This window comes from Megalobrama amblycephala, linkage group LG18, assembly GCF_018812025.1.
Source record: "Megalobrama amblycephala isolate DHTTF-2021 linkage group LG18, ASM1881202v1, whole genome shotgun sequence".
In the NCBI taxonomy this organism is placed as follows: domain Eukaryota; kingdom Metazoa; phylum Chordata; class Actinopteri; order Cypriniformes; family Xenocyprididae; genus Megalobrama; species Megalobrama amblycephala.
The window spans coordinates 29,509,533-29,530,466 of record NC_063061.1 but is presented as its reverse complement, the minus strand read 5'-3'; the positions used below and the strand labels follow the sequence as shown (position 1 = coordinate 29,530,466).

The 20,934-nt window shown below is 37.2% G+C and overlaps 1 protein-coding gene across 2 annotated transcripts; it reads left to right on the top strand.

Annotated features, from left to right (window-relative positions):
* Positions 1 to 32: 32 nt before the first annotated feature.
* On the top strand, positions 33 to 17,513 carry fam219aa (family with sequence similarity 219 member Aa). 2 transcript variants are annotated; one of them, XM_048165280.1, is made up of 6 exons: positions 33 to 336; positions 8,513 to 8,612; positions 9,711 to 9,813; positions 11,148 to 11,228; positions 15,323 to 15,398; positions 15,554 to 17,513. In XM_048165280.1, exons 1-6 carry the CDS (start codon positions 277 to 279, stop codon positions 15,710 to 15,712), a joined length of 579 nt encoding a protein of 192 aa, XP_048021237.1. In that variant the 5' UTR covers positions 33 to 276; the 3' UTR covers positions 15,713 to 17,513. The 2 variants fall into 2 exon arrangements, with proteins under 2 accessions (XP_048021237.1, XP_048021238.1); XM_048165281.1 differs by having other exon boundaries at positions 49 to 336; positions 15,323 to 15,377.
* The last annotated feature ends 3,421 nt before the right edge of the window (positions 17,514 to 20,934 follow it).

The window sequence follows — 20,934 nt, the reverse complement described above, 5'->3', positions numbered from 1 at the left end:
GTAGCCGTGATGTTTGTCAATGCTGTGATCAAATCGATCGAGCTCATTAATTATTCAGCTCCTCGTCAGTTTGTGAGGGGTTCCGGACCCGGAAGTCAGATGTTGCTGTTGAGTCACCCCTGACTGGTAACAGCCAGATAGCGGAAAACAACTAGAGATGATGCTGGAGAGCTCGGCATCTTTGAACCGAACCAGAGAGTGAATAAATGCGGGTTTCAATTAGGATATCGCCTTGAGCATTTGTGCTTCACTTTACAAGACTGACGTTTTATCAAAATGATGGAAGAAATTGACCGATTTCAAGTGCCACCAGTGAATCCAGAGATGAAGCTGCTGGTAAGTGCCACTCTCTCACTACATGGAGAATAACAACCTTTACATGTCGTGGTAAATGACACTGTGTGTAAAGACAGTAATTCTGTACTATCTAACTTAACCTATCCAACAAACGCCGGTGCGTTACCAGATGTCATCCAAAGCATCGGTTATTTAAACCGACATATGGAATTGTCTAGAATAGATTAATACTATTGACATTGATTCAGTCAGTAAACAGAATATGTCCCAGCCTTTAATGAGACAAAATAAATAATCTCGCATTATAAATTAAATCTGTGATATTGTTTTATCTGACAGGAATGCCTGTTTGTCCAATTCGTGAATGTATTGTTCTTTTGATTCGGATCTTTTAATTGAAGCGGTCTGCGCTGTTCGGTCACGAATCGGATTGAATCGGTTCGACTCACTATGAATTGGACCTGTAAAGTCGGTTTGGTTCAAATGAATCTCTTTTGGTAAGATTCATAATGTGCTGAGAACTAATTGATTAAATGTATACTTGTATCACTTCTGTGATTAAGTTAGTTACTTTACAAAGCTGAATAGTACAAAAATGTTCTAAATGAACTACTGGAAGGTTCTTTTTGTGCCTCATTGGAATGTGAGGGACCACGCGACAGTTCCATACGTCATGATGACGCAAACCAGTTGCCAGGGTTGGGGTAGCCAAATGTATTACAAGTAACGTGAGTTATGTAATCAGATTACTTTTCAAGTAACACGTAAATTAATGAATTACTTTAAAATTCACAGCAAAATATCTTAGTTACTTTTTCATATCAATTAATTAGTGCAAGTTAGGCTACTTAGTTTTTTCATTTATTGCCCGACACCTCTCCTGTCTCCATGTTGAGAGAAATCGGGAGTAAGATGTTGCGGCATTGTGTGCACTGTGTAAACAGGATGGTTACTGTAGTTCTAGACTAAATGTGTAACACTTTACAATAAGGTTCATTAGTTAACATGAACTAATAATGAACTGCACTTATACAGCATTTATTAATCTTTGTTAATGTTAATTTCAACATTTACTAATACATCTTGTTAACATTAGTTAATGCCCTGTGAACTAACATGAACAAACAATGAACAACTGTATTTTCATTAACTAATGTTAACGCAAGAAAGAAAAACAGCAAATGCATTGCTTGTGGTTAGTTCATGTTAGTTAATTCATTAACTAATGAACCTTATTGTAAAGTGTTACCAGCATGCATTTACTCATCTTACTTGCACAAAACAGATTCAGTATTCCTCAAAATTAATAAAAAGAGTGAAATGCAAACTCCACACAATACTACACAAACCTGCAGTAGTTAAATATGTTAAATAACACAAATATACTTTATGTAGGCTAACTAATTTCATTGTCTCAATGACTTTGCTGCTGACCTTTGATGATCCACCAAAAATGACTAGATAATATTGTTTCTTTTTTTTTATTGCTGAAGTAATTGCATTGAACTTTCTTCTCCTGCATCATTTCACTTTTTTTGTGAAAAGGACCTTTCATTTGGCAAAATCAACAAGCAAACAAACAAGCAAGCTCAGCCCAGGTGAGGAAAAGTAACACAAAAGTAACATAACACATTATTTTCGTGTTACACATTTAGTGAGTAACGCAATATACTTTTAAAATTAATTTTACACAAAGTTGCCAAGTGAACATGTCTTTGAAGTATTGATTCTTTTAAGTATCATTGTCAATTTGTATATTAAGTACACAACACTAAAAATAATTAGTTAGGAGAACAAGATACTGCAGAATTTAACATATATAAGAAAAACACAAGGTTGATAGTCACAAACAATACAAGCCTGAAAGCACTGAACAGCACTTGAACAGATTTGCTCTCATCTGCACAGTCAAAGAGTAGTAGCAGACACATCTTGGATTTCTTGAATTTCTTATTTGTTTTAGAGCTGTTATAAACACATTTATTTACAATTAAGTAAGTTTTCATTCAGTTAGTAGCCTGTATTTTCTGGGCGGACTCCGGACTGAAATGTGCACCTTAGAATATGCTGGATTGGTGCGATATGGCCTGGAGTGATATTGTCATTCGTTTTTTCATTGGCGCCCCACTATTCCCAAAGAGCTGAAGACCCAGCTGTTACCCTATACAACAAACTGTGCTTTCTCATGCTAATTCATTCTTCTGTGGGCAGAAAAGGACAGGCCCACTGCAAAATGGCACCAGCTTTTCAAAGAACAATGCTTATTCCTTTTAGGAATATACTAGTTATTGGCTTTCTGATTTCATCACACCTTTAAAATGTCTTGTCTATACATAGATGAAGATGACATTCTATTAGGCCTCATAAATAAGTAGGAAAAAAAACACTAATTTTAATTTCAGAATGCCATGGTGCTTAGATAAAAGCAGGTCAGTAATAACAGGAAGCTGCCACAGTCCTTGCATGCCGGTTTCTGGTGACTATGATTTTGCCAAGTAGTGCATTTTCCTGGATCTTTTATTAGTCCTAGAACAACATTCCTGTCAAACTAATGTATGACTTATATGTTTCTTCTGCAGAGCACAAAAGAAGATAGTTTGAAGAATGTTAGAAACCAAGAAGTTTTGGTTCCCATTGACTTTCATTGTATTTTTTGTCCTCACAATGGAAGTCAGTGGGAATTTAAACTGTTTAGTTACCTACATTCTTCAAAATATCATTTTTCATGTTCCACAGAAGAAAGTCATACAGCAAGAATGACATGAGGGTGAGTAAATAATGACAGAATTTTCATGTTTGGGTGGACTATCCCTTTAAACGAGTGAGATATTTAATATACATATCATGTATTTATTTTCTTTAGGCATTTGCTTATCCGTTCTATATGGGACATTAAAACCGCCAGCAACTGTTAGTCACCTTATGGATCATGCTTTGCTGTGATTGGTCCCAAGTACATCTTGTCATATAATCCCACCAATCCTTTTTATCACTTCAGCCGTGTCAGCATTCGCTCATCTTCGTCTCCTTCATCAACCTGGATCGCAAAATGCCAATAAGATCTTGGTCTTCACATTATAAGATCCCATATGACATCATTAATCTATGTTTTCCTGATGTTAAAAGTTGACCTTCTCATTGACACCCATTTTGAAGTCCTTGAAGACAAACGTTAGTCCTTGTGATAGATTTAATCTTGATTTTGATGTGTTTCTATGGATTTGTGAGTCTTGCATTGCTCTAGATCAATGACTCACTTAATGGTTTCAGTAATTTCTATAGATTTCTGATCACTTTAATCTTGTGACAACATTCTAAATCAGCTTTAAAACATGAGAACACAGATTAGGTTTGCATCAGATATGACTCTGTAGTGCTCTGAGGCATCACTCCTCTTGGTTTTCTCTAGCAGATGTTGCATAAATTTCACGGGCAGTTGTACATGTAGCCGGTGGAATATGTGTGACTTTGATGTTGTGCTTTGTGGTGTTGCTCTGAGAGTTGTGTAGCCTGTGTAGTCTAACAAAGGCTGTCTGGAAAGCTCAATACATCGGCTTACTCAACAGAGTCCTTTGTAGACCACAAAGTCCAAAGACAGATAGTGTTTTTTTAATTAACGCTGACGTGAAGCATTACACCCCTGCTTTGAAGGTGTTGTGTTCTGATGCTTCAAAATATGACAATTCTATAGCGGTCCAGCAACAGCTTCATATCGAGATGAATGACAATGTACTTTATACCCAGAATATGATTACATGCTTCAGGAGTTTGATGGTATCCTGCTGCGCTATTACCCACAATCCCCCGCTGGTCTCTTTAGCTGGTGCTGGGCTTAAAGGGTTTGTGAGAACCCTGCCAGGCCTACAGCTGGCACTATGCCACCGCTGAGCCAGTGAGCAAAGGTTTCCTTCAGCAACAAGACTGCTTCCTCCATGTTTGGTAAGCAAATTGGTTTCTTTATGATATGGCTCTTTTTTTTAACATCCAGTGATCCCTTCAACGGTTTTAGCATCATTTAGTCACTGTTAACATGAGGTTATGGTGGTCATGTTGATCCAGCCATTTCATACTACCTTTAAGTAGTATGTGATAAGTGGTTAGTGGAAAAGTTCAGAAATAGTGTGAAAAATATATATTTTTTTGTGTTATTTTTGTATTCTTTATATACTATTATAGTATTTATATAGTAGTGTTGCCAAAAGTACCGACTTCAATACCAAGTTGATACTGTTGATACAAGTTGACCTCTGATTGGCCGTTGTGTTCATGCTCTCAACAGATAGATCTCGGAGTGGCTACAATGATCAACGCTTCAAAAACATGTTGTAAATAGACATCAATGAAGCTCTTCACCGAGCGCTTACACAGATACACACGGGAGTGTTGGAAAGCAGGAGTCTATCATTGGATGCCTACTTTCAAACGCTCCTGCTCCCGCTCCCGCTTTCAAACCGCTTTCAAATTCAAACACTTGCATGTGCTTTCAAATGCTCCTGTGCGCTGATCGTTGTAGCCAATCACAGACATATATGTTGAGCACGTGAACACAATGGCCAATCAGAGGTGTTTACGAATCCGCTCAAACAGAAAATTTCAGTATCGACTTGGACTTGGTATCGAAGTCAGTACTTTTGACAACACGATTTTATAGTATGTATTTATAATTTTTTTCAGTTTAATTTTAATTAAAATTTTATAGTAAATATTTCTATGTAGCCTTTTAGTAACTGTAGTATTTTTATTTTCTAATGTATATATGTATGTAAATTGTAACTATATTTTATTTAAAAATACACAATGATGGCCTAAAGAGTCTCAAGTGGCCACATGGGCCACATCCAGTGAAGGCAGGCTTTCTGAGGTCACAATAGGCGCTCTGTTGGCAGAGGTGGCTTGGGTGTGCTCTCAACATTTCCTTCAACAAGCTCCCTCTGTTCTGTCTCTTCCAGTCCCTGGTGATGTCACAGGGCACTCAGACCCTACATATTAAAGGCTCAGTACCAGTCGGTTACTATGACAGCTAGAATCTCCCTCCTTTCATCCGTCTCTCATCCGAGCAGCTGTGCAGAAAGAAGGCTGTGGAGAAGGGAGGGTGTGGCTCAGACTTTAGTAGTAATGAAGGCTTGAAAATTTTACATTGTACAATAAGACAGTAAGATATAGTCATCATCAGTCTTCAGTGCTGCTTTTAAGTTTGTGAACCCCTTGCAGAATCTGCAAAATGTTTATTATTTTACCAAAATAAGACGGATCATACTTTTTTTTTTATTTAATACTGTCCTGAATAAGAGATTTTACATAAACGATGTTTACATATAGTCCACAATACAAAAAAAAAAAAGCTGAATTTATAAAAATAACCCCACTCAAAAGTTTACATACCCTTGATTCTTAAAGGTGCTAAAGAGGATCTTTTCGTCGACTGAGAAACCAAAGACTGTTAGTGAGTTTTTGAAATGAGTGCATGCGTAAGAACAACCCCCCTCCTTCACAGCTCATTTCGAAGGAACGCCTCCCAAAACTAGTGCACGAGTATTTTAACACTAGTGTTTACCACCGGCATTCGCTGTGTTGTGTTAGTGGATTCATTATGTCGGACTCACCGCAGGTAACTCATAATCTGCAGTTACTCCTGTCTCCTGACAAAAACATCGCATGCGGCGCCTGTGGAGTGTGGAAAGTTACCGGAGCGCGCAACTGCGCTCATCTCTCACAAGGAACGTCACGGCAGTGATTGACAAGCTAGAGGGCCAATCCGCGCACGTCTCGCACAAGGAACGTCACGGCAGTGATTGACAAGCTAGAGGGCCAATCCGCGCACGTCTCGCACAAGGAACGTCACGGCAGTGATTGACAAGCTAGAGGGCCAATCCGCGCACGTCTCGCACAAGGAACGTCACGGCAGTGATTGACAAGCTAGAGGGCCAATCCGCGCACGTCTCGCACAAGGAACGTCACGGCAGTGATTGACAAGCTAGAGGGCCAATCCGCGCACGTCTCGCACAAGGAACGTCACGGCAGTGATTGACAAGCCATAGGGCCAATCCGCGCACGTCTCGCACAAGGAACGTCACGGCAGTGATTGACAAGCTAGAGGGCCAATCCGCGCACGTCTCGCACAAGGAACATCACGGCAGTGATTGACAAGCTAGAGGGCCAATCCGCGCACGTCTCGCACAAGGAACATCACGGCAGTGATTGACAAGCTAGAGGGCCAATCCGCGCACGTCTCGCACAAGGAACGTCACGGCAGTGATTGACAAGCCAGAGGGCTTTTTACGCGATCATCGCGTAAACGATTGGCTGATGTTTTTAAGGCCCTACCTCGTGCACAGATGATGTATATTAATATTATTCCTTTCAGTGCACCTAATAAATAGTCTTTTATCAGTTAGTAAAGACAGTTTCAAGTAATATTGCAAAAATGTATAAAACAAAACATCCTCTTTAGCACCTTTAAAGGGTTAGTTCACCAAAAAAATAATTACTCACACTCATGTCGTTCCACATCCGTAAGACCTTAGTTTATCTTAGGAACACAAATTAAGATATTTTTGATAAAATCAGATGGCTCAGTGAGGCCTGCATTGCCAGCAAGACAATTTACACTTTCAAATGCCCAGAAATCTGCTAAAGACATATTTAACTTATTGTGACTACAGTGGTTAAAACTTAATGTTATGAAGCGACAAGAATACTTTTTGTGCGCCAAAAACCAAAATAATGACTTTATTCAACAATATCTAGTGATGGGCAATTTCAAAACACTGCTTCACAAAGCTTTACGAATCTTTTGTTTAGAATCAGTGGTTCGGAGCATGTATCAAACTGCCAAAGTCATGTGATTTCAGTAAACGAGGCTTCGTTACGTCATACGTGTTTCGAAACGCTTCGAAATTTCAGTGGTTCATGTGATTTAGGGAGTTTGATACACGCTCCGAACCACTGATTCAAAACAAAAGATTCGTAAAGCTTCGAAGCTTCATGAAGCAGTGTTTTGAAATCGCCCATCACTAGATATTGTTGAATAAAGTCGTTATTTTGTTTTTTGGTGCACAAAAAGTATTCTTGTTGCTTCATAACATTGAGGTTGAACCACTGTAGTCACATGAACTGTTTTAAATATGTCTTTAGTACCTTTCTGGGCGCTGAAAGTGTTAATTATCTTGCTGGCAATGGAGGCCTCACTGAGCCGTCGGATTTTATCAAAAATATCTTGATGTCTTACGGGTGTGGAACACCATGAGGGTGAGTAATTAATGACAGAATTTTCATTTTTGAGTGAACTAACCCTTTAATACTGTGTGTGGTTACCTGGATGATCCATGACTGTTTTTTTTGTTTTGTGATTGAAGTCCCTTGTTTGTCCTGAGCAGTTAAACTGCCCAACGTTATTCAGAAAAATCCCCCCAGATCCTGCAAATTCTTTGATTTTCCAGCATATTTTGCATATTTGAACCCTTTACAATAGTGACTGACTGTATGATTTTGAGATTCATATTTTCACACTGAGGGCAATTGTTTATAATGTAACGTTGTAAGAAGTTTAATTGTATTTTGTCTTTTTTATTTTAATTACATTTTTTTTGCCATAACTCAATAGCCTGAAATATTAGTTTAAAATTAATTTAATAATTATTTTGGTAGGATCCAGATTTATTCACGATTGTTTAATTAATCTGTTAACCAGTAAATTGGTTTACACAGTACATTGGGAGTTTTCGACTGCACAGGCCCTACATATATCTCTGGTCTCAGAATCAATAAGTCGTTGGAGCATAGCTGTGAAAGCAAATCTGAGACCTTTTAAGAGAGATGTGTTAAAATGGTCCATTCCAGTGACAGCACGGTGACATTGTGCTGACTCGTGTTATTATTTACCAATAGAATCAACACTCTTTATCCACCTTCTGCCTCACCAGATACCATTATTTACAACCAGTCCGATTTTGCTGTCTGTTATTCATCAGCACACTGAGCATGCTTGGAATGGATGAAGTTTTGCATCAGAGAGAGCCCTTCTTCTGTACATTGTTTCAGATTTGGATGTTTTTTCTAGATTTACACTTTGTACTTATATTGAAACCACTTCCTCAAAATCCATTTGTTGGTCACTTTTGGAAATGTGTAGTTTTGCTTATTGCTAATTACTAGCGTCTGCCCTTGGGAATGTGGTGTTGTATCTGATTGTGTATGATTGTGTTTTTGTCTCCAGGATCCTGCAGCAACGTCCAGTTTAGAGGCCGAAACAGGAACGAGAGAACCAGAGTCAGTCGCTATCAACTACAAGCCCTCTCCGCTGCAAGTGAAGATAGGTAAGCCACTTTCGCATTCATCGCATTCATATATATATGAAGCTTTGGAGGTAGAAATAAGTCCATTTTAAAGTCTAATTTTTGATCCTGGATGTTTTTCAAAAAAATCTCTTCCTCCCTCCCTAAAAAGACTTAATTTGAATGTTTCATTGGCAGAAAGGAAAACAGCGTTGCCTATTGCTCAGCCCGCTCTTCCACTGTCTTTTTCTCCTGTTCTGCGTCTGTATCTCACACCGATTTCTGTTCACAGATGTTCGTTAAGGCTTCCTGAAATACAGCAGTTGCTGTACTTCACTACAGTCCTCCCTCTGACAGCCTTCTTACTTATGGCACCACAGAGAAATCTCCCACACACACACAGACGCAGGCCAGTGGTTAAGTCACGCAGAAGTCAACCTCAGACTTCACTTGTGTAGAAACTGTTCTCCAGCCAGAGAACCACGCAGAACGGGGAATATTAATAAGACTGTAGTCTCAATGCGTAATTAAACTTTTCGTGTTGCCATGGTATTGATCTGAATTTAAAAGAAAACGGTCACAGTGTAATTGTGGTTACATATGTATGCAAGGAAGACTCATGCTGCATAGTTAGTATTACTTTTGAATTTGAATTTACTCTGCGACCATTAAAAAAGTATGTTTTATATAACAGCATGAATATCTGTAGTATGAATGAAATTCGGATGTACTACATCCACCATGTTGTTACTGTCACATTACCTACCATCGTCAGTTGTTTCGCTTCACTGCCATTCATAAATCATCTACTGTGGCCTCATGGGATAGTAAAGTGTCAATCAAATGCACACTTTAGATTCTCTGCGAAATTAATAGGTCATCCGGGGACTTTTCACCTACGGTATATATTGTATTTGGACATTCTACTCTTTTGGCGTACTGTTTTTTGCATACTATATAGGGAAATATTCGATTTCAGACACAGCATCTGTCTTCAGTATGCAGTTGGCTCTAAGAATGAAGACCAAAAATTATGATGACACCATTACTGTTTGTTACATTTTGAATATACATTCTATCAATGTAAGTCAATGGGAGGTTTTCAAAATTGAATTTGTTCTTAACTCATTCTTTTGGTAGAGAAACAACGAGAACTCGCGAGGAAAGGCTCGGTGAAGAATGGACCTGTGGGTAGTCCAGTCAGTCAGCAACCCAAGAAAAATAATGTTATGGCCAGAACAAGGTGAGGCTACTCCACCCTTATTTTCATGAGCTATAACTTTTTTTTAAGGGTGTGTTCACACTTGTAATTCGGTTCTTTTGGTTCATTTGGTCCGGACGTAAAAAAAAAGTGATACATTTTTAACACCGAATCTAAAGATACAAAACAAAAGGAATAAGGATAAGGTCACAACCTGATTGAACAGACGATATGATACATATTTGAGACAGAACATACCGAACATACAAAACAATGCTAGGTGCTGCTTATGAAATGTGTAAAGGAGACAAAACAGTGCCAGGAATTCCTCCGTTACACATACAAATGATTACAACGTTTTAAAGGTGAGTCTCTGTCCGCTTGTTTGGTGCACACCACAGTTTGGATGGCAGAATTCACACTTATAAAAACAAACCGCAACAGAGCAATCACACCAGAGTTCATTTTAACACCATATATGTTTGTATTACTGGTACATTTTTCAATAAAATAAACAGCAGCATAAAATAAACAGCAGCTTTATATGTAGGCTGTACAATCTGTGAATGTTAATTAGTGTTAGTGCAGTCCATTTGAGGGCTTCTGCCATCCCACCGGTCTCTAGTGCCCTGTTAGGATTATTGCAAATGTGAGCCCCCTTCCGCAGGCCTGGTTTAGAGCACAGCTTTAGGCCTGAAGATTAGCTGCACACAGGCCTGCTTATTCTAAAAGCCTGAGGGCCAGAGATTAACTTGAGCCTTCGTTCCTGAGAGGAGGAACAAATGATGCTCCAGCTCTGGCTAATGTAACAGGGTTTGATAATGTTAAACTCAGCCATGCCCCTAATTTATTTGATTTCCCTTGCCAGATTTGTCCTAGTACTTCATTTTTGGGAAAATTGGATGTTAAAATTAAAGGTTAATAGTTAAAAATAAAACCTAAAGAATGAAAAATACTGCCTCTGGTTTTTGAGAGTTTCTAATAGTGATAGGTAGATATATCAGATAATATTTGGCTATTTTATATTAATGGTATTGTGCCTTTGAAAGAAAAAAAAAATTTATTTGATATAATTGAGAATATAATAAAGAATATAATTGTCTCTAGTGGTCTCCGATTTTTTTTATAGCAGTTCAAATTGCCATTATATCGGCCATCAGCAACACCACTTTCTAGAAAATATATTGGCTATTGAAATATGGCTGTTGAAACACCCATATCACCATTCCAGTCCAGTTTAGCCAATCATCATCAAAGCAATGTGTATACGTATTTACATATGCCTACATTCATATGTATATGTATAGACATGGGCTATACATGTTTGTTTTTCACTGGTCTGACAGCTTCTTCCATTTTACCTACTTTCATTACAGGTTGGTTGTACCTAATAAAGGCTATTCCTCCTTAGACCAGAGTCCAGATGAGAAGCCGCTTGTAGCACTGGACACTGACAGGTATGACACACTTAACAATAAAAAGTTCACTCTATTGTTCTCTGGGAAATGTTCTAGAAATCTTTTGTGAGTATTTCAGAAGGCTTCACTTCAAGGGAAGGATTAGAATGTATCAAACGATGAGATGGAAATAAATCCTCTAATTAAAGCTTTATGCCATTTTCCTAGCAAACGCAAAGCCAGCCATCTCCATCTGAAAAGGACCTGACATTTAATCAAAATACCAGCTAATTTTAAAACCGACTAAAGCTGGTGCCCTTCAGACTGGGGTGAGAAAATGGCAAAGCATAAAAGATTTAAAATTAATGTGCTTTCCTGAAGGCAAAGCGAGACCCTTCAAATTGGCAAAATGAATCAATGAGTTTTTTTGCATGTGCAAAAAAACAACAACAGATGAGGAAATTGTCCAGAAAGTGTAATTTCACCATACATTAAACTTTAAGTGGACATATTCTACATTTTTGTAACATCTTCTGAGATCATTGATTATTAACTTTATTTAATAATAACATATTTTTTCATAATTTAGTTTCACTTGACCATTGTCCACATGATCCTTCAGAAATCATTCTAGTATGCTGATTTGGTGCTCAAGATTTTTTTTTATTATTATCAATGTTAAAAATGGTTGTGCTGCTTGATATTTTTGTGGAAACCATAATGCTTCCCCCCCCCCCCCATGATTCTTTGATGGATAGAAAGTTTAAAAGAAGAGAATTGTTTTAGAAATAAAAATCTTTTGTAATATTATAAATGTCTTGACTGCCACTTGATAAATTGAATGCATCCTTGCTAAATAATATTAACTTCTATTAAAAAAAAAACGTACTGACCCCAAACTTTTGAACGGTGGTTTATGTAAAAATGCTCATTGTGATGAACCATGACAATTACTTAAAACTGTGTTTTTTCCAGATTCATTTTCATAACTAAATGTTTGTCTCCTTAGTGCAATAAATGATTTTATTTTTAAAAAAATGCTGTTTCCATCCACCAATTTTTATGCTTATTTTGGGATATTGCAAAAAAGAAAATAGCTTGATGGAAACGCAAAGATGTGCATAAATTCTAATAATGTGCATAAAAAATGTGAGGCAGTTGAGGCAGATAAAGGTTTAATTTTGACAAAATCTTGTAAAGAATATCATTCCAGTTCTACTTTGAATATGAATTATCATATGCATTGAAAGACAACAATATACAAGCATTGTAAAAAGTTTGGCCACAAACTCAATTGACCCTTCGCCGGAAGTTTGATTGACAAGCGATCTAACCAATCAGAACGCCGAATCCGCCATTTTGTCCGACAAAGCAGTCAGGAGTTAGAAGATTAACCTCGGTGGAGTTAAACTTGAAAAATGGTGTATATTGACATCTTTCCTCGTTTGAAACAACATTGATTCTCATGTTCATTCATGTTTATTTGATGCTATAAATGGACTAGTAGGAAGAGATGATCGGTTTACGAGCCTCTTGAGCTGAGGCGCTACAGCAATCTGTCACAACAAAACGTTTTTTATTTTTTTAATTTCTTAAAAAACTACACAGTTTGAAAGCTTGGGACTTTGTTTAATATCATAAGTAACCTGCCACTTGTCTTGTCTGTCGACGTGTTGTCAGTGTCCTCTTTGCTCCGCAATGTATTTTTCCCTCTGTGTGGCGTGACAGTGCCACGGCTTGTCAGACAAAGCACCGTAATGTACTGTAAACGTAATGGTGGCATATTCTATGCTAATTTCACCCTTATGCTCATGTCATGGCGATATCGTGAGGCAGCTTTTCACTCTACGAGAAATCTCATCACATTTTAATGGCACCAGATTTCACCACACCCCTAATAGCTATATCATATTAAGCATTCTGGACTATGGCATGCTGTCAGTGTAGAATCACCATTAACAGTACAATTCTGGTCAGGATTTGTCTTGTGTCTAGGATTCCAGCCCTGAGAGTTGGAAAAAGCAAGAAAACATGTTTGCTGGCACCAGTCCAAAGCACTTGAAATCATCTGTATCATTTGTGTGGCCTACACCCTTCTGTAATGAGATGTGTCACAGTATGTGTTCAGCCATAATAGCGTGGTTGCTGTTCAGTTCAGATGATCAGGCACAGTGTGCAGCGTCTCACACAGATGGGTCTCTTAACTTAATGCTTTCTGTGCTGCCAGCTGTCTGCTGGATCTCTGTGACCTCAGCTGCCTGCACTTGTGATTAAGTCATGTTTTAGGTCACCCATCCTTCATTGTCTCTCTTTCTCTCTGTTTTTCATTTTCAGCCTTGCTGTATGTAACACTCATTCCCTGACATTTAGTACATACACCCACTGTCTGTCACATGCTCAGACGTTTTGTCCATCGCAAGCTTGTACAGACTCTTCCAACGCTTGTTCTCGCTTGTGTTCTTGTTCGTTTATTGGAGAGCTCAGCTTTATTAAAACATGCTTGTAATTACAGAAGGAATCAACAGAAGGCTCCAGATTGTCGCTGTTGATTTTTCCTGATAAATTAATTTGGCTGAAATGTCGTCTTCACATTTCTCTCTCTCTCGCTCAACTGTGACTAAATAAAGTCTCATTTGTCATTATAAAAATGTGTCTAATATTACTAGAAACATTAGGGGAGTCCGCATGCTGAAAAAAATCATTACATTTAATATGACAGCTGTATCTGTATATAGCTCAACAGAAGTTTGCTGACTCAAATTGATCCAAAAAATGGTGCAGTCTTCATTTTATGTATTTGTAATTTTTGTATTTATTTATTATAAAGCACTTTTAAAGCTACACAGTAACTCTAAGATTGTAACAGGTTGGAACAGGTTGTTCCATAATCTTAGACCAGCGACAGAAAAAGTGTGATCACCCTTCGATTTGAGACGCACTCAGGGAATTGTTAAAAGGATGTTATTTGAGGATCTTAGCATTAAAGGTGCCCTAGATTCAAAATTTGAATTTACCTCGGCATAGTTGAATAACAAGAGTTCAGTACATGGAAAAGACATACATTGAGTTTCAAACTCCATTGCTTTTTCTTTCTTATGTAAATCTCATTTGTTTAAAAGACTTCCGGAAAACACGCGGATCTCAACATAACACCGACTGTTATGTAACAGTCGGGGTGTACGCCCCAATATTTGCATATGCCAGCCCATGTTCCCAACATTATGAAAGGCATTAGACAAGGGCAGCCAGTAACGCCTGGATCTGCACAGGTGAATCAACAGACTAGGTAAGCAAGAACAACAGCGAAAATGGCAGATGGAGCTATAATAACTGACATGATTCATGATAGCATGATATTTTTAGTGATATTTTTAAATTGTCTTTCTAAATGTTTCATTAACATGTTGCTAATGTACTGTTAAATGAGGTTAAAGTTGCCATCATTTCTTACTGAATTCACAGAGACAAGAGTCGTCGCTATTTTTTATTTTTTGAAACACTTGCAGTCTGTATAATTCATAAACACAACTTCATTCTTTATAAATCTCTCCAACAGTGTAGCATTAGCCATTAGCCACGCAGCATAGCCTCAAACTCAGAGAATCAAATATAAACATCAAAATAAATACTTTACTCACATAATTCGAAGCATGCATACAGCATGCATGACGAACATCTTGTAAAGATCCATTTGAGGGTTATATTAGCTGTGTGAACTTTGTAAATGTGCTGTAATATAATCGAGAGCTCGTGTGGCAGGGAGCACGCGAATTAAAGGGGCGGCGCGCTGAAAAAATCAGTGCATAGTTAATGATGCCCCAAAATAGGCAGTTAAAAAAATTAATTTAAAAAAATCTATGGGGTATTTTGAGCTGAAACTTCACAGACACATTCAGGGGACACCTTAGACTTATATTACATCTTGTGAAAAAGCATTCTTAGGCACCTTTAAACGTGAATTATAAGGTCAACTAAATATTCTGGCGCCATTCAGTAGATTGTTTTAAAGCATATCAAAATCTTGTAATTTGTGTAGTTCATGTGAGCATTTTCTTCTGAGGTTTGCTGCAGAAGGGCTGATTTTATTGGTCCATTGCCGTTTATCTGAAATCAAGCTTTCCAGTTGTGACCGTGTACTTTCTGTTGTTTTTTAGTGACGACGACTTTGATATGTCCAGATACTCATCGTCTGGATATTCCTCAGCCGAGGTGAGATGTCTGAGGGACCAGGTATTTATGCACTGAAATAGTCACTTAACCATTTGAACCCTTTGCCATCTCATTTTATTATTAAATGATATCATTTTCTTAATTATAATTTTACCAAAATAATATAAATTCTCTGTTAACTAACAATTTAGTTTAATTCTGTCCTTTTACCACAGCAAATAAACCAAGACTTAAACATCCAGCTCCTGAAGGATGGCTACCGACTGGACGAAATCCCAGATGATGAAGACCTGGACCTCATCCCCCCCAAATCAGTCAACCCTACCTGCATGTGCTGCCAAGCCACTTCCTCCACAGCCTGTCAAATTCAGTAACCCCACCCTCCCTTGAACCCCTTCTGTCCCAACCCTGTGACTTAAGCTCACAGTTAGTATCCTCAGCATAGATTAACTGCTAAAGAAGTTAAAAACGATAGAATGGGTGTATTAAAATGAGTATAAAATAGGGAAAAAATATGCACAAGAAGTATGTAACTGTCATTGGTTCCTCCTATGGTAGGACGGGAGTCTTTGCATCATCACCAGAGGGCGCTAGAGTTAGGTTTGGATAGCTGTAAGATGCGTTGAAGTGTATAGAAATGCATGGTACTACATTAAAATGATACAGCTGCTTAAGTATCTTTTAAAACAGAACACAAATGAACAGTTCACACTACAGATTTCTCAGTACCCTTCTATGGAACAGTGTTCCCCCCCAAAAAAATTTGTCTTAAATGGGTCATGACAGGGTTTTTTTAATCATTTTTAATATGTTCCTTGAGGTTCACTTATAAAGTTTTTTTGCACTATATATATGTATGATATAATATATATATACTATTTGCCGACGTCTTGGTCTGGAGGCAGGCATGTGCAATGTATTTGCCTGTGTGACGTCACAAGTCCACCAATATCCAAACGAATTTATGATGAGGAGGACATTTTAAGCTCATTTTAATGGTACAAAGACCTCTTATATGTCAAAAGATCAAGGCAAATTTGATTTCTCATGTCATGACCCCTTTAAATACCCCACACTCCATCAGGTAGGGCCTCTTTACAGCAAACCAGAAATGTGTTCCATTTTAACTTATACTTATTTAAAAATTTATATTAATTTAAATAATAATAATAATTAGAAAATTATTTTGATCTTTTGTCAGACCTCATAATTTTATAATTTATTTTAAATCGTAATTTTTGTTCTATATGTTTAACCAAGCAAAATCAACATGTTTTCAAGAACCCTTTTGGATACATTTTTGGGTATCTCTGCTCTAAAATATCTGCCTTTTGTTAAGTTGATGCTTTCTGATGTTATCAAGGACAGATGTGCTTGTTTTCTAATGAAAGGGAGTGTATAGTGACCAGGTGAATTTCTTTCTTAGTTAATTTACGTTTCAAACTTATGTATTAATATATTATCAGTAGCTTTGTAGCAAACACTAAAAAGGGAATACTCTTAGGGTGTGTTCACACTTGGCAGGTTTGGTTCAGTTAAAACAAAATCTGGTGTGATTGTTCTGTTAGTGCGGTTCATTTGAATTTGAGTAAGTCTGAACTGCCATTCAAACAATTGGACCGAGACCCCCTGAAAAGTGAACTTCCAAACGAACTCTGGTGTGGTTCGACTTAAATATGAACGCAACACGGACCATAGGCATCCAAACAATCCAAAATCAGGACGTGATGCCATAGGATGCAACCCTAACAAGGACAGAATGCTCAAGCACACCTGGTTTTTCTAGTCATATTCATGATGATGCCTACATTACATTTCGGTACAGGCATCATAACCGCTCTTTCTTGCAGCGGATCTTAGTTTGTGTTTGTCACAAAGAAATTACTGCTGATTTGACTCCTTTATACATTTTCTAAGCTTTTCATGAGTTCTCAACTGGTAATAATACCATTGTATGTATGTACGCACATATAATGAGCGCACTTAGCACAGCACACAGCATTGTTTTGGATTTTCGTCAAGTTCCGTCACAAAATATGTCATAAAAGCCGTTTTTTTTTTTAAGTTTCTTTTTTTCTTTAGGTTTGGTCTTAAAGGTGCCATCGAATGTTTTTTTTACAGATGTAATATAAGTCTAAGGTGTCCCCTGAATGTGTCTGTGACGTTTCAGCTCAAAATACCCCATAGATTTTTTTAATTAATTTTTTTAACTGCCTATTTTGGGGCATAATTAGAAATGCGCCGATTCATGTTGCGGCCCCTTTAAATGGTCGCGCTCCCCCGCCCACGGAGCTCGCGCTTGCCTTAAACAGTGCATAAACAAAGTTTACATTGTTAATATAACCCTCAAAATGGATCTTTACAAAGTGTTCGCCATGCATACTGCATGCATGCGTCGGATTATGTGAGTATAGTATTTATTTGGATGTTTACATTTGATTCTGAATTTGAGGCTGTGATCCGTGGCTAACGGCTAATGCTACACTGTTGGAGAGATTTATAAAGAATGAAGTTGTGTTTATGAATTATACAGACTGCAAGTGTTTAAAAATGAAAATAACGATGGCTCTTGTCTCCGTGAATACAGTAAGAAACAATGGTAACTTTAACCACATTTAACAGTACATTAGCAACATGCTAACGAAACATTTAGAAAGACTGTTTACAAATATCACTAAAAATATCATGTTATCATGGATCATGTCAGTTATTATTGCTCCAGCTGCCATTTTTCACTATTGTTCTTGCTTGCTTACCTAGTCTGATGATTCAGCTGTGCACATCCAGACGTTCTGCACTTGTCTAATGCTTTGAACATGAGCTGGCATATGCAAATATTGGGGGCGTACACCCCGACTGTTACGTAACAGTCGGTATTATGTTGAGATTCGCCTGCTCTTCAGAGGTCTTTTAAACAAATGAGATTTATATAAGGAGGAGGAAACAATGGAGTTTGAGACTCACTGTATGTCATTTCCATGTACTGAACTCTTGTTATTCAACTATGCCAATATAAATTCAATTTTTAATTCTAGGGCACCTTTAAAAATGACAGTCTGAACGCTAAGTGAACCAGGACTAAATGTATCATTTTCTTTCATTTTGGTCCAGACTAAAAGAACCAGGAGAACCAAAGTACAAGTGTGACCACACCCTGAAATTGAGAAATCCATACAGAAGACACCAATCTGCTACTGACAGCAGATTTAACTCTTAAGTCAGGGAATCTCATTGAATAGTTTAGATATGTTTACTAATGAAGAATCTTTATAGAAGTTATTTTTTGTTTTTATCATAAGGTTTCGGTCGGCGTTGCTGCACACAAACCCAACACAGTTAAACTGGACTGAGGGAATTCAAAAATGTATCTAGATAAGACAGACAAGATAATTCGGTACAATTTTCTGAGTGCATTTAATTATTGAGAGCTCTTTGTTTTGAGAATTGTTGAGATTTATTAGGAGTGGAAGAACGCTTGCATTTATTTACTTCAAGATAATAGCAGCTGCCAGATACATATCCCATAATCTCCGTCATTAGCAAGACAAAAAATACAATAGATTTTGTTAATCTGATTTGTGCCAAAATGCATCAAAAGCATTGTTTCTTTATTTTAAAGATGGGACAGGCATGAAAAGCCTTTGGCCAGCATTGAAAATGATGCCAGAAATCAATTTTACACTTCAGTGCTCTTGTCTTTATAGTAATTTTAAAGTGCAATACCATTTTGTCAGACAGGATACTCTGCGTTTGCTGTTTCACTTCAATTTAATGCTAACATCTTTATAAATTCATCTCAGCTGTTTGGCCAAATCGCCATCACGTCTGTTAAGCAACATCGAACATTCAGAGTATGAAGTTCCTTGCTTCGATTTGAAGATTGTACTGTTCTCTACAGTATTTGTGTCTTCTGTGTGTCATGCAACCGTTGTTGATTTTGTACAACTCTCAGAGCACCTTATCGTCTTGCGTGTACATCGCCACCCAGTCGCCGTGTCCAGCTGTATTTAGATGCCCATTTGCACCAAGCACCTACCTTAGTAACACTCCAGATTTTATCTGAGGTAGTAAATTAGGAGAATGTATGAAGGGAGATTATCATAGTATAATAATGTAATATTTTATGTTTTATACACTGCGGTTCAAAAGTTTGGGGTCAGTAAGAAAATTTGCTTTATTCAGCAAGGATGCATTAAATTGATCGAAACTGACAGTAAAAACTTTTACATCCTTATAAAAAGTTTCAATTTTGAATAAATGCTGTTCTTTTGAACTTTCTAATAATCAAAGATTATGTTTCTTGAGCAGCAAATCATCATATTAGAATGATTTCTGAAGGATCGTGTGACACTGAAGACTGGAGTAATGATGCTGAAAATTCAACTTTGCCAATACAGGAGTAAATTACATTTTAAAATATAAAACAATTATTTTAAATTATAATAATATTCACAATATTACTGTTTTTTTTTTTTAACTGTATTTTTGAGACTTCTTTCAAAAACGTTAAAAAAAAATCTTACAGACCCCAAACTTTTTTAACAGTAATGTAGATCTACTGTATGAATTGACAGTCTTTTTGTTTTGGATATTGTGGTTTGTTATATCACTCTTAAACTCCTTCAGAATAGTATGATGACATTAATCAGGGACTTTTTTTTTTTACTGCTTTTCAACAATGCAAACTTCCCAAAACGTATATCCCCAAATGCTTACATTTTCATTGCTGTATTAATATGTAGGCAAATATTTCATACTACACTGCCATGTAAAGGTGCATTCACTGAGTATTTTCTTTTGTATGTTATGGTGTCACCTAGTGGCTGGAACATCATGCAATTTTTTTCAGTTGCCAATGCCATTGTTCATTTATTTGACAAGGGAAAATGCCCACTTTTGGCCATGTTTTAGTGGTAATACCCTTAGAGTAGCAATAGATTACATACAAAATGCTTGTTCCATAAGCTCTCAATAGATATGTAAGGGAAGAATTTGATGGCAAGTTCCCTTAAGCCCCCTTTCCGCCATTTCTAAGCTGTCATGGTACTTATAGTCATGCCATGAGACTGACTGATCTGTGTATGTGATGAATGAACATGTCTGTCATTCTCTGTGTCTCTGCTTTGGTTCGCGATAAACACTCCATTGTGTAATGACTAAATCATTGTCCGTTCTCTGTTACTACACTGTAGAGTATGCCTTAAGTAAAGCTATACAATGGGTCATGTTATTTATTTCAAGTGGTATGTTTTTCATTATTAGATATACGTTTTTTTTTTTTTTTCTACATTTTTGTTTTCCCCCTTCTGTCAATAAATGATTGTAAAGACGTGAACAGTTTCCATACCAGTATTTAACAATGTTCGTTGTTCTGTGTAGTAAATCAAACCAGTAAATACATCTGAAATATACAATTGCAACACCCTTGTCCTGTGTATTTTTATGCATATGTATGCTATCAGAAAAAAAAGTTGACATATGGTAATAAAATAAAGGGAAAAGTGATTTAAAAAGAATGAATAGATGTGTTCAAACTAGTTGATGTGACTGGCTTTTTTCAGACATATTTTTTTCCAATTTTAGGGGTTTAGATTTA

Excerpts from the sequence above, each read along its gene's own strand:
- fam219aa (XM_048165280.1), top strand. The coding sequence starts at position 277 with ATGATGGAAGAAATTGACCGATTTCAAGTGCCACCAGTGAATCCAGAG. Across the intron at positions 337-8,512 it reads ATCCAGAGATGAAGCTGCTG|GATCCTGCAGCAACGTCCAG; the intron begins GTAAGTGCCACT and ends TTTTGTCTCCAG. Across the intron at positions 15,399-15,553 it reads TGAGATGTCTGAGGGACCAG|CAAATAAACCAAGACTTAAA; the intron begins GTATTTATGCAC and ends CTTTTACCACAG.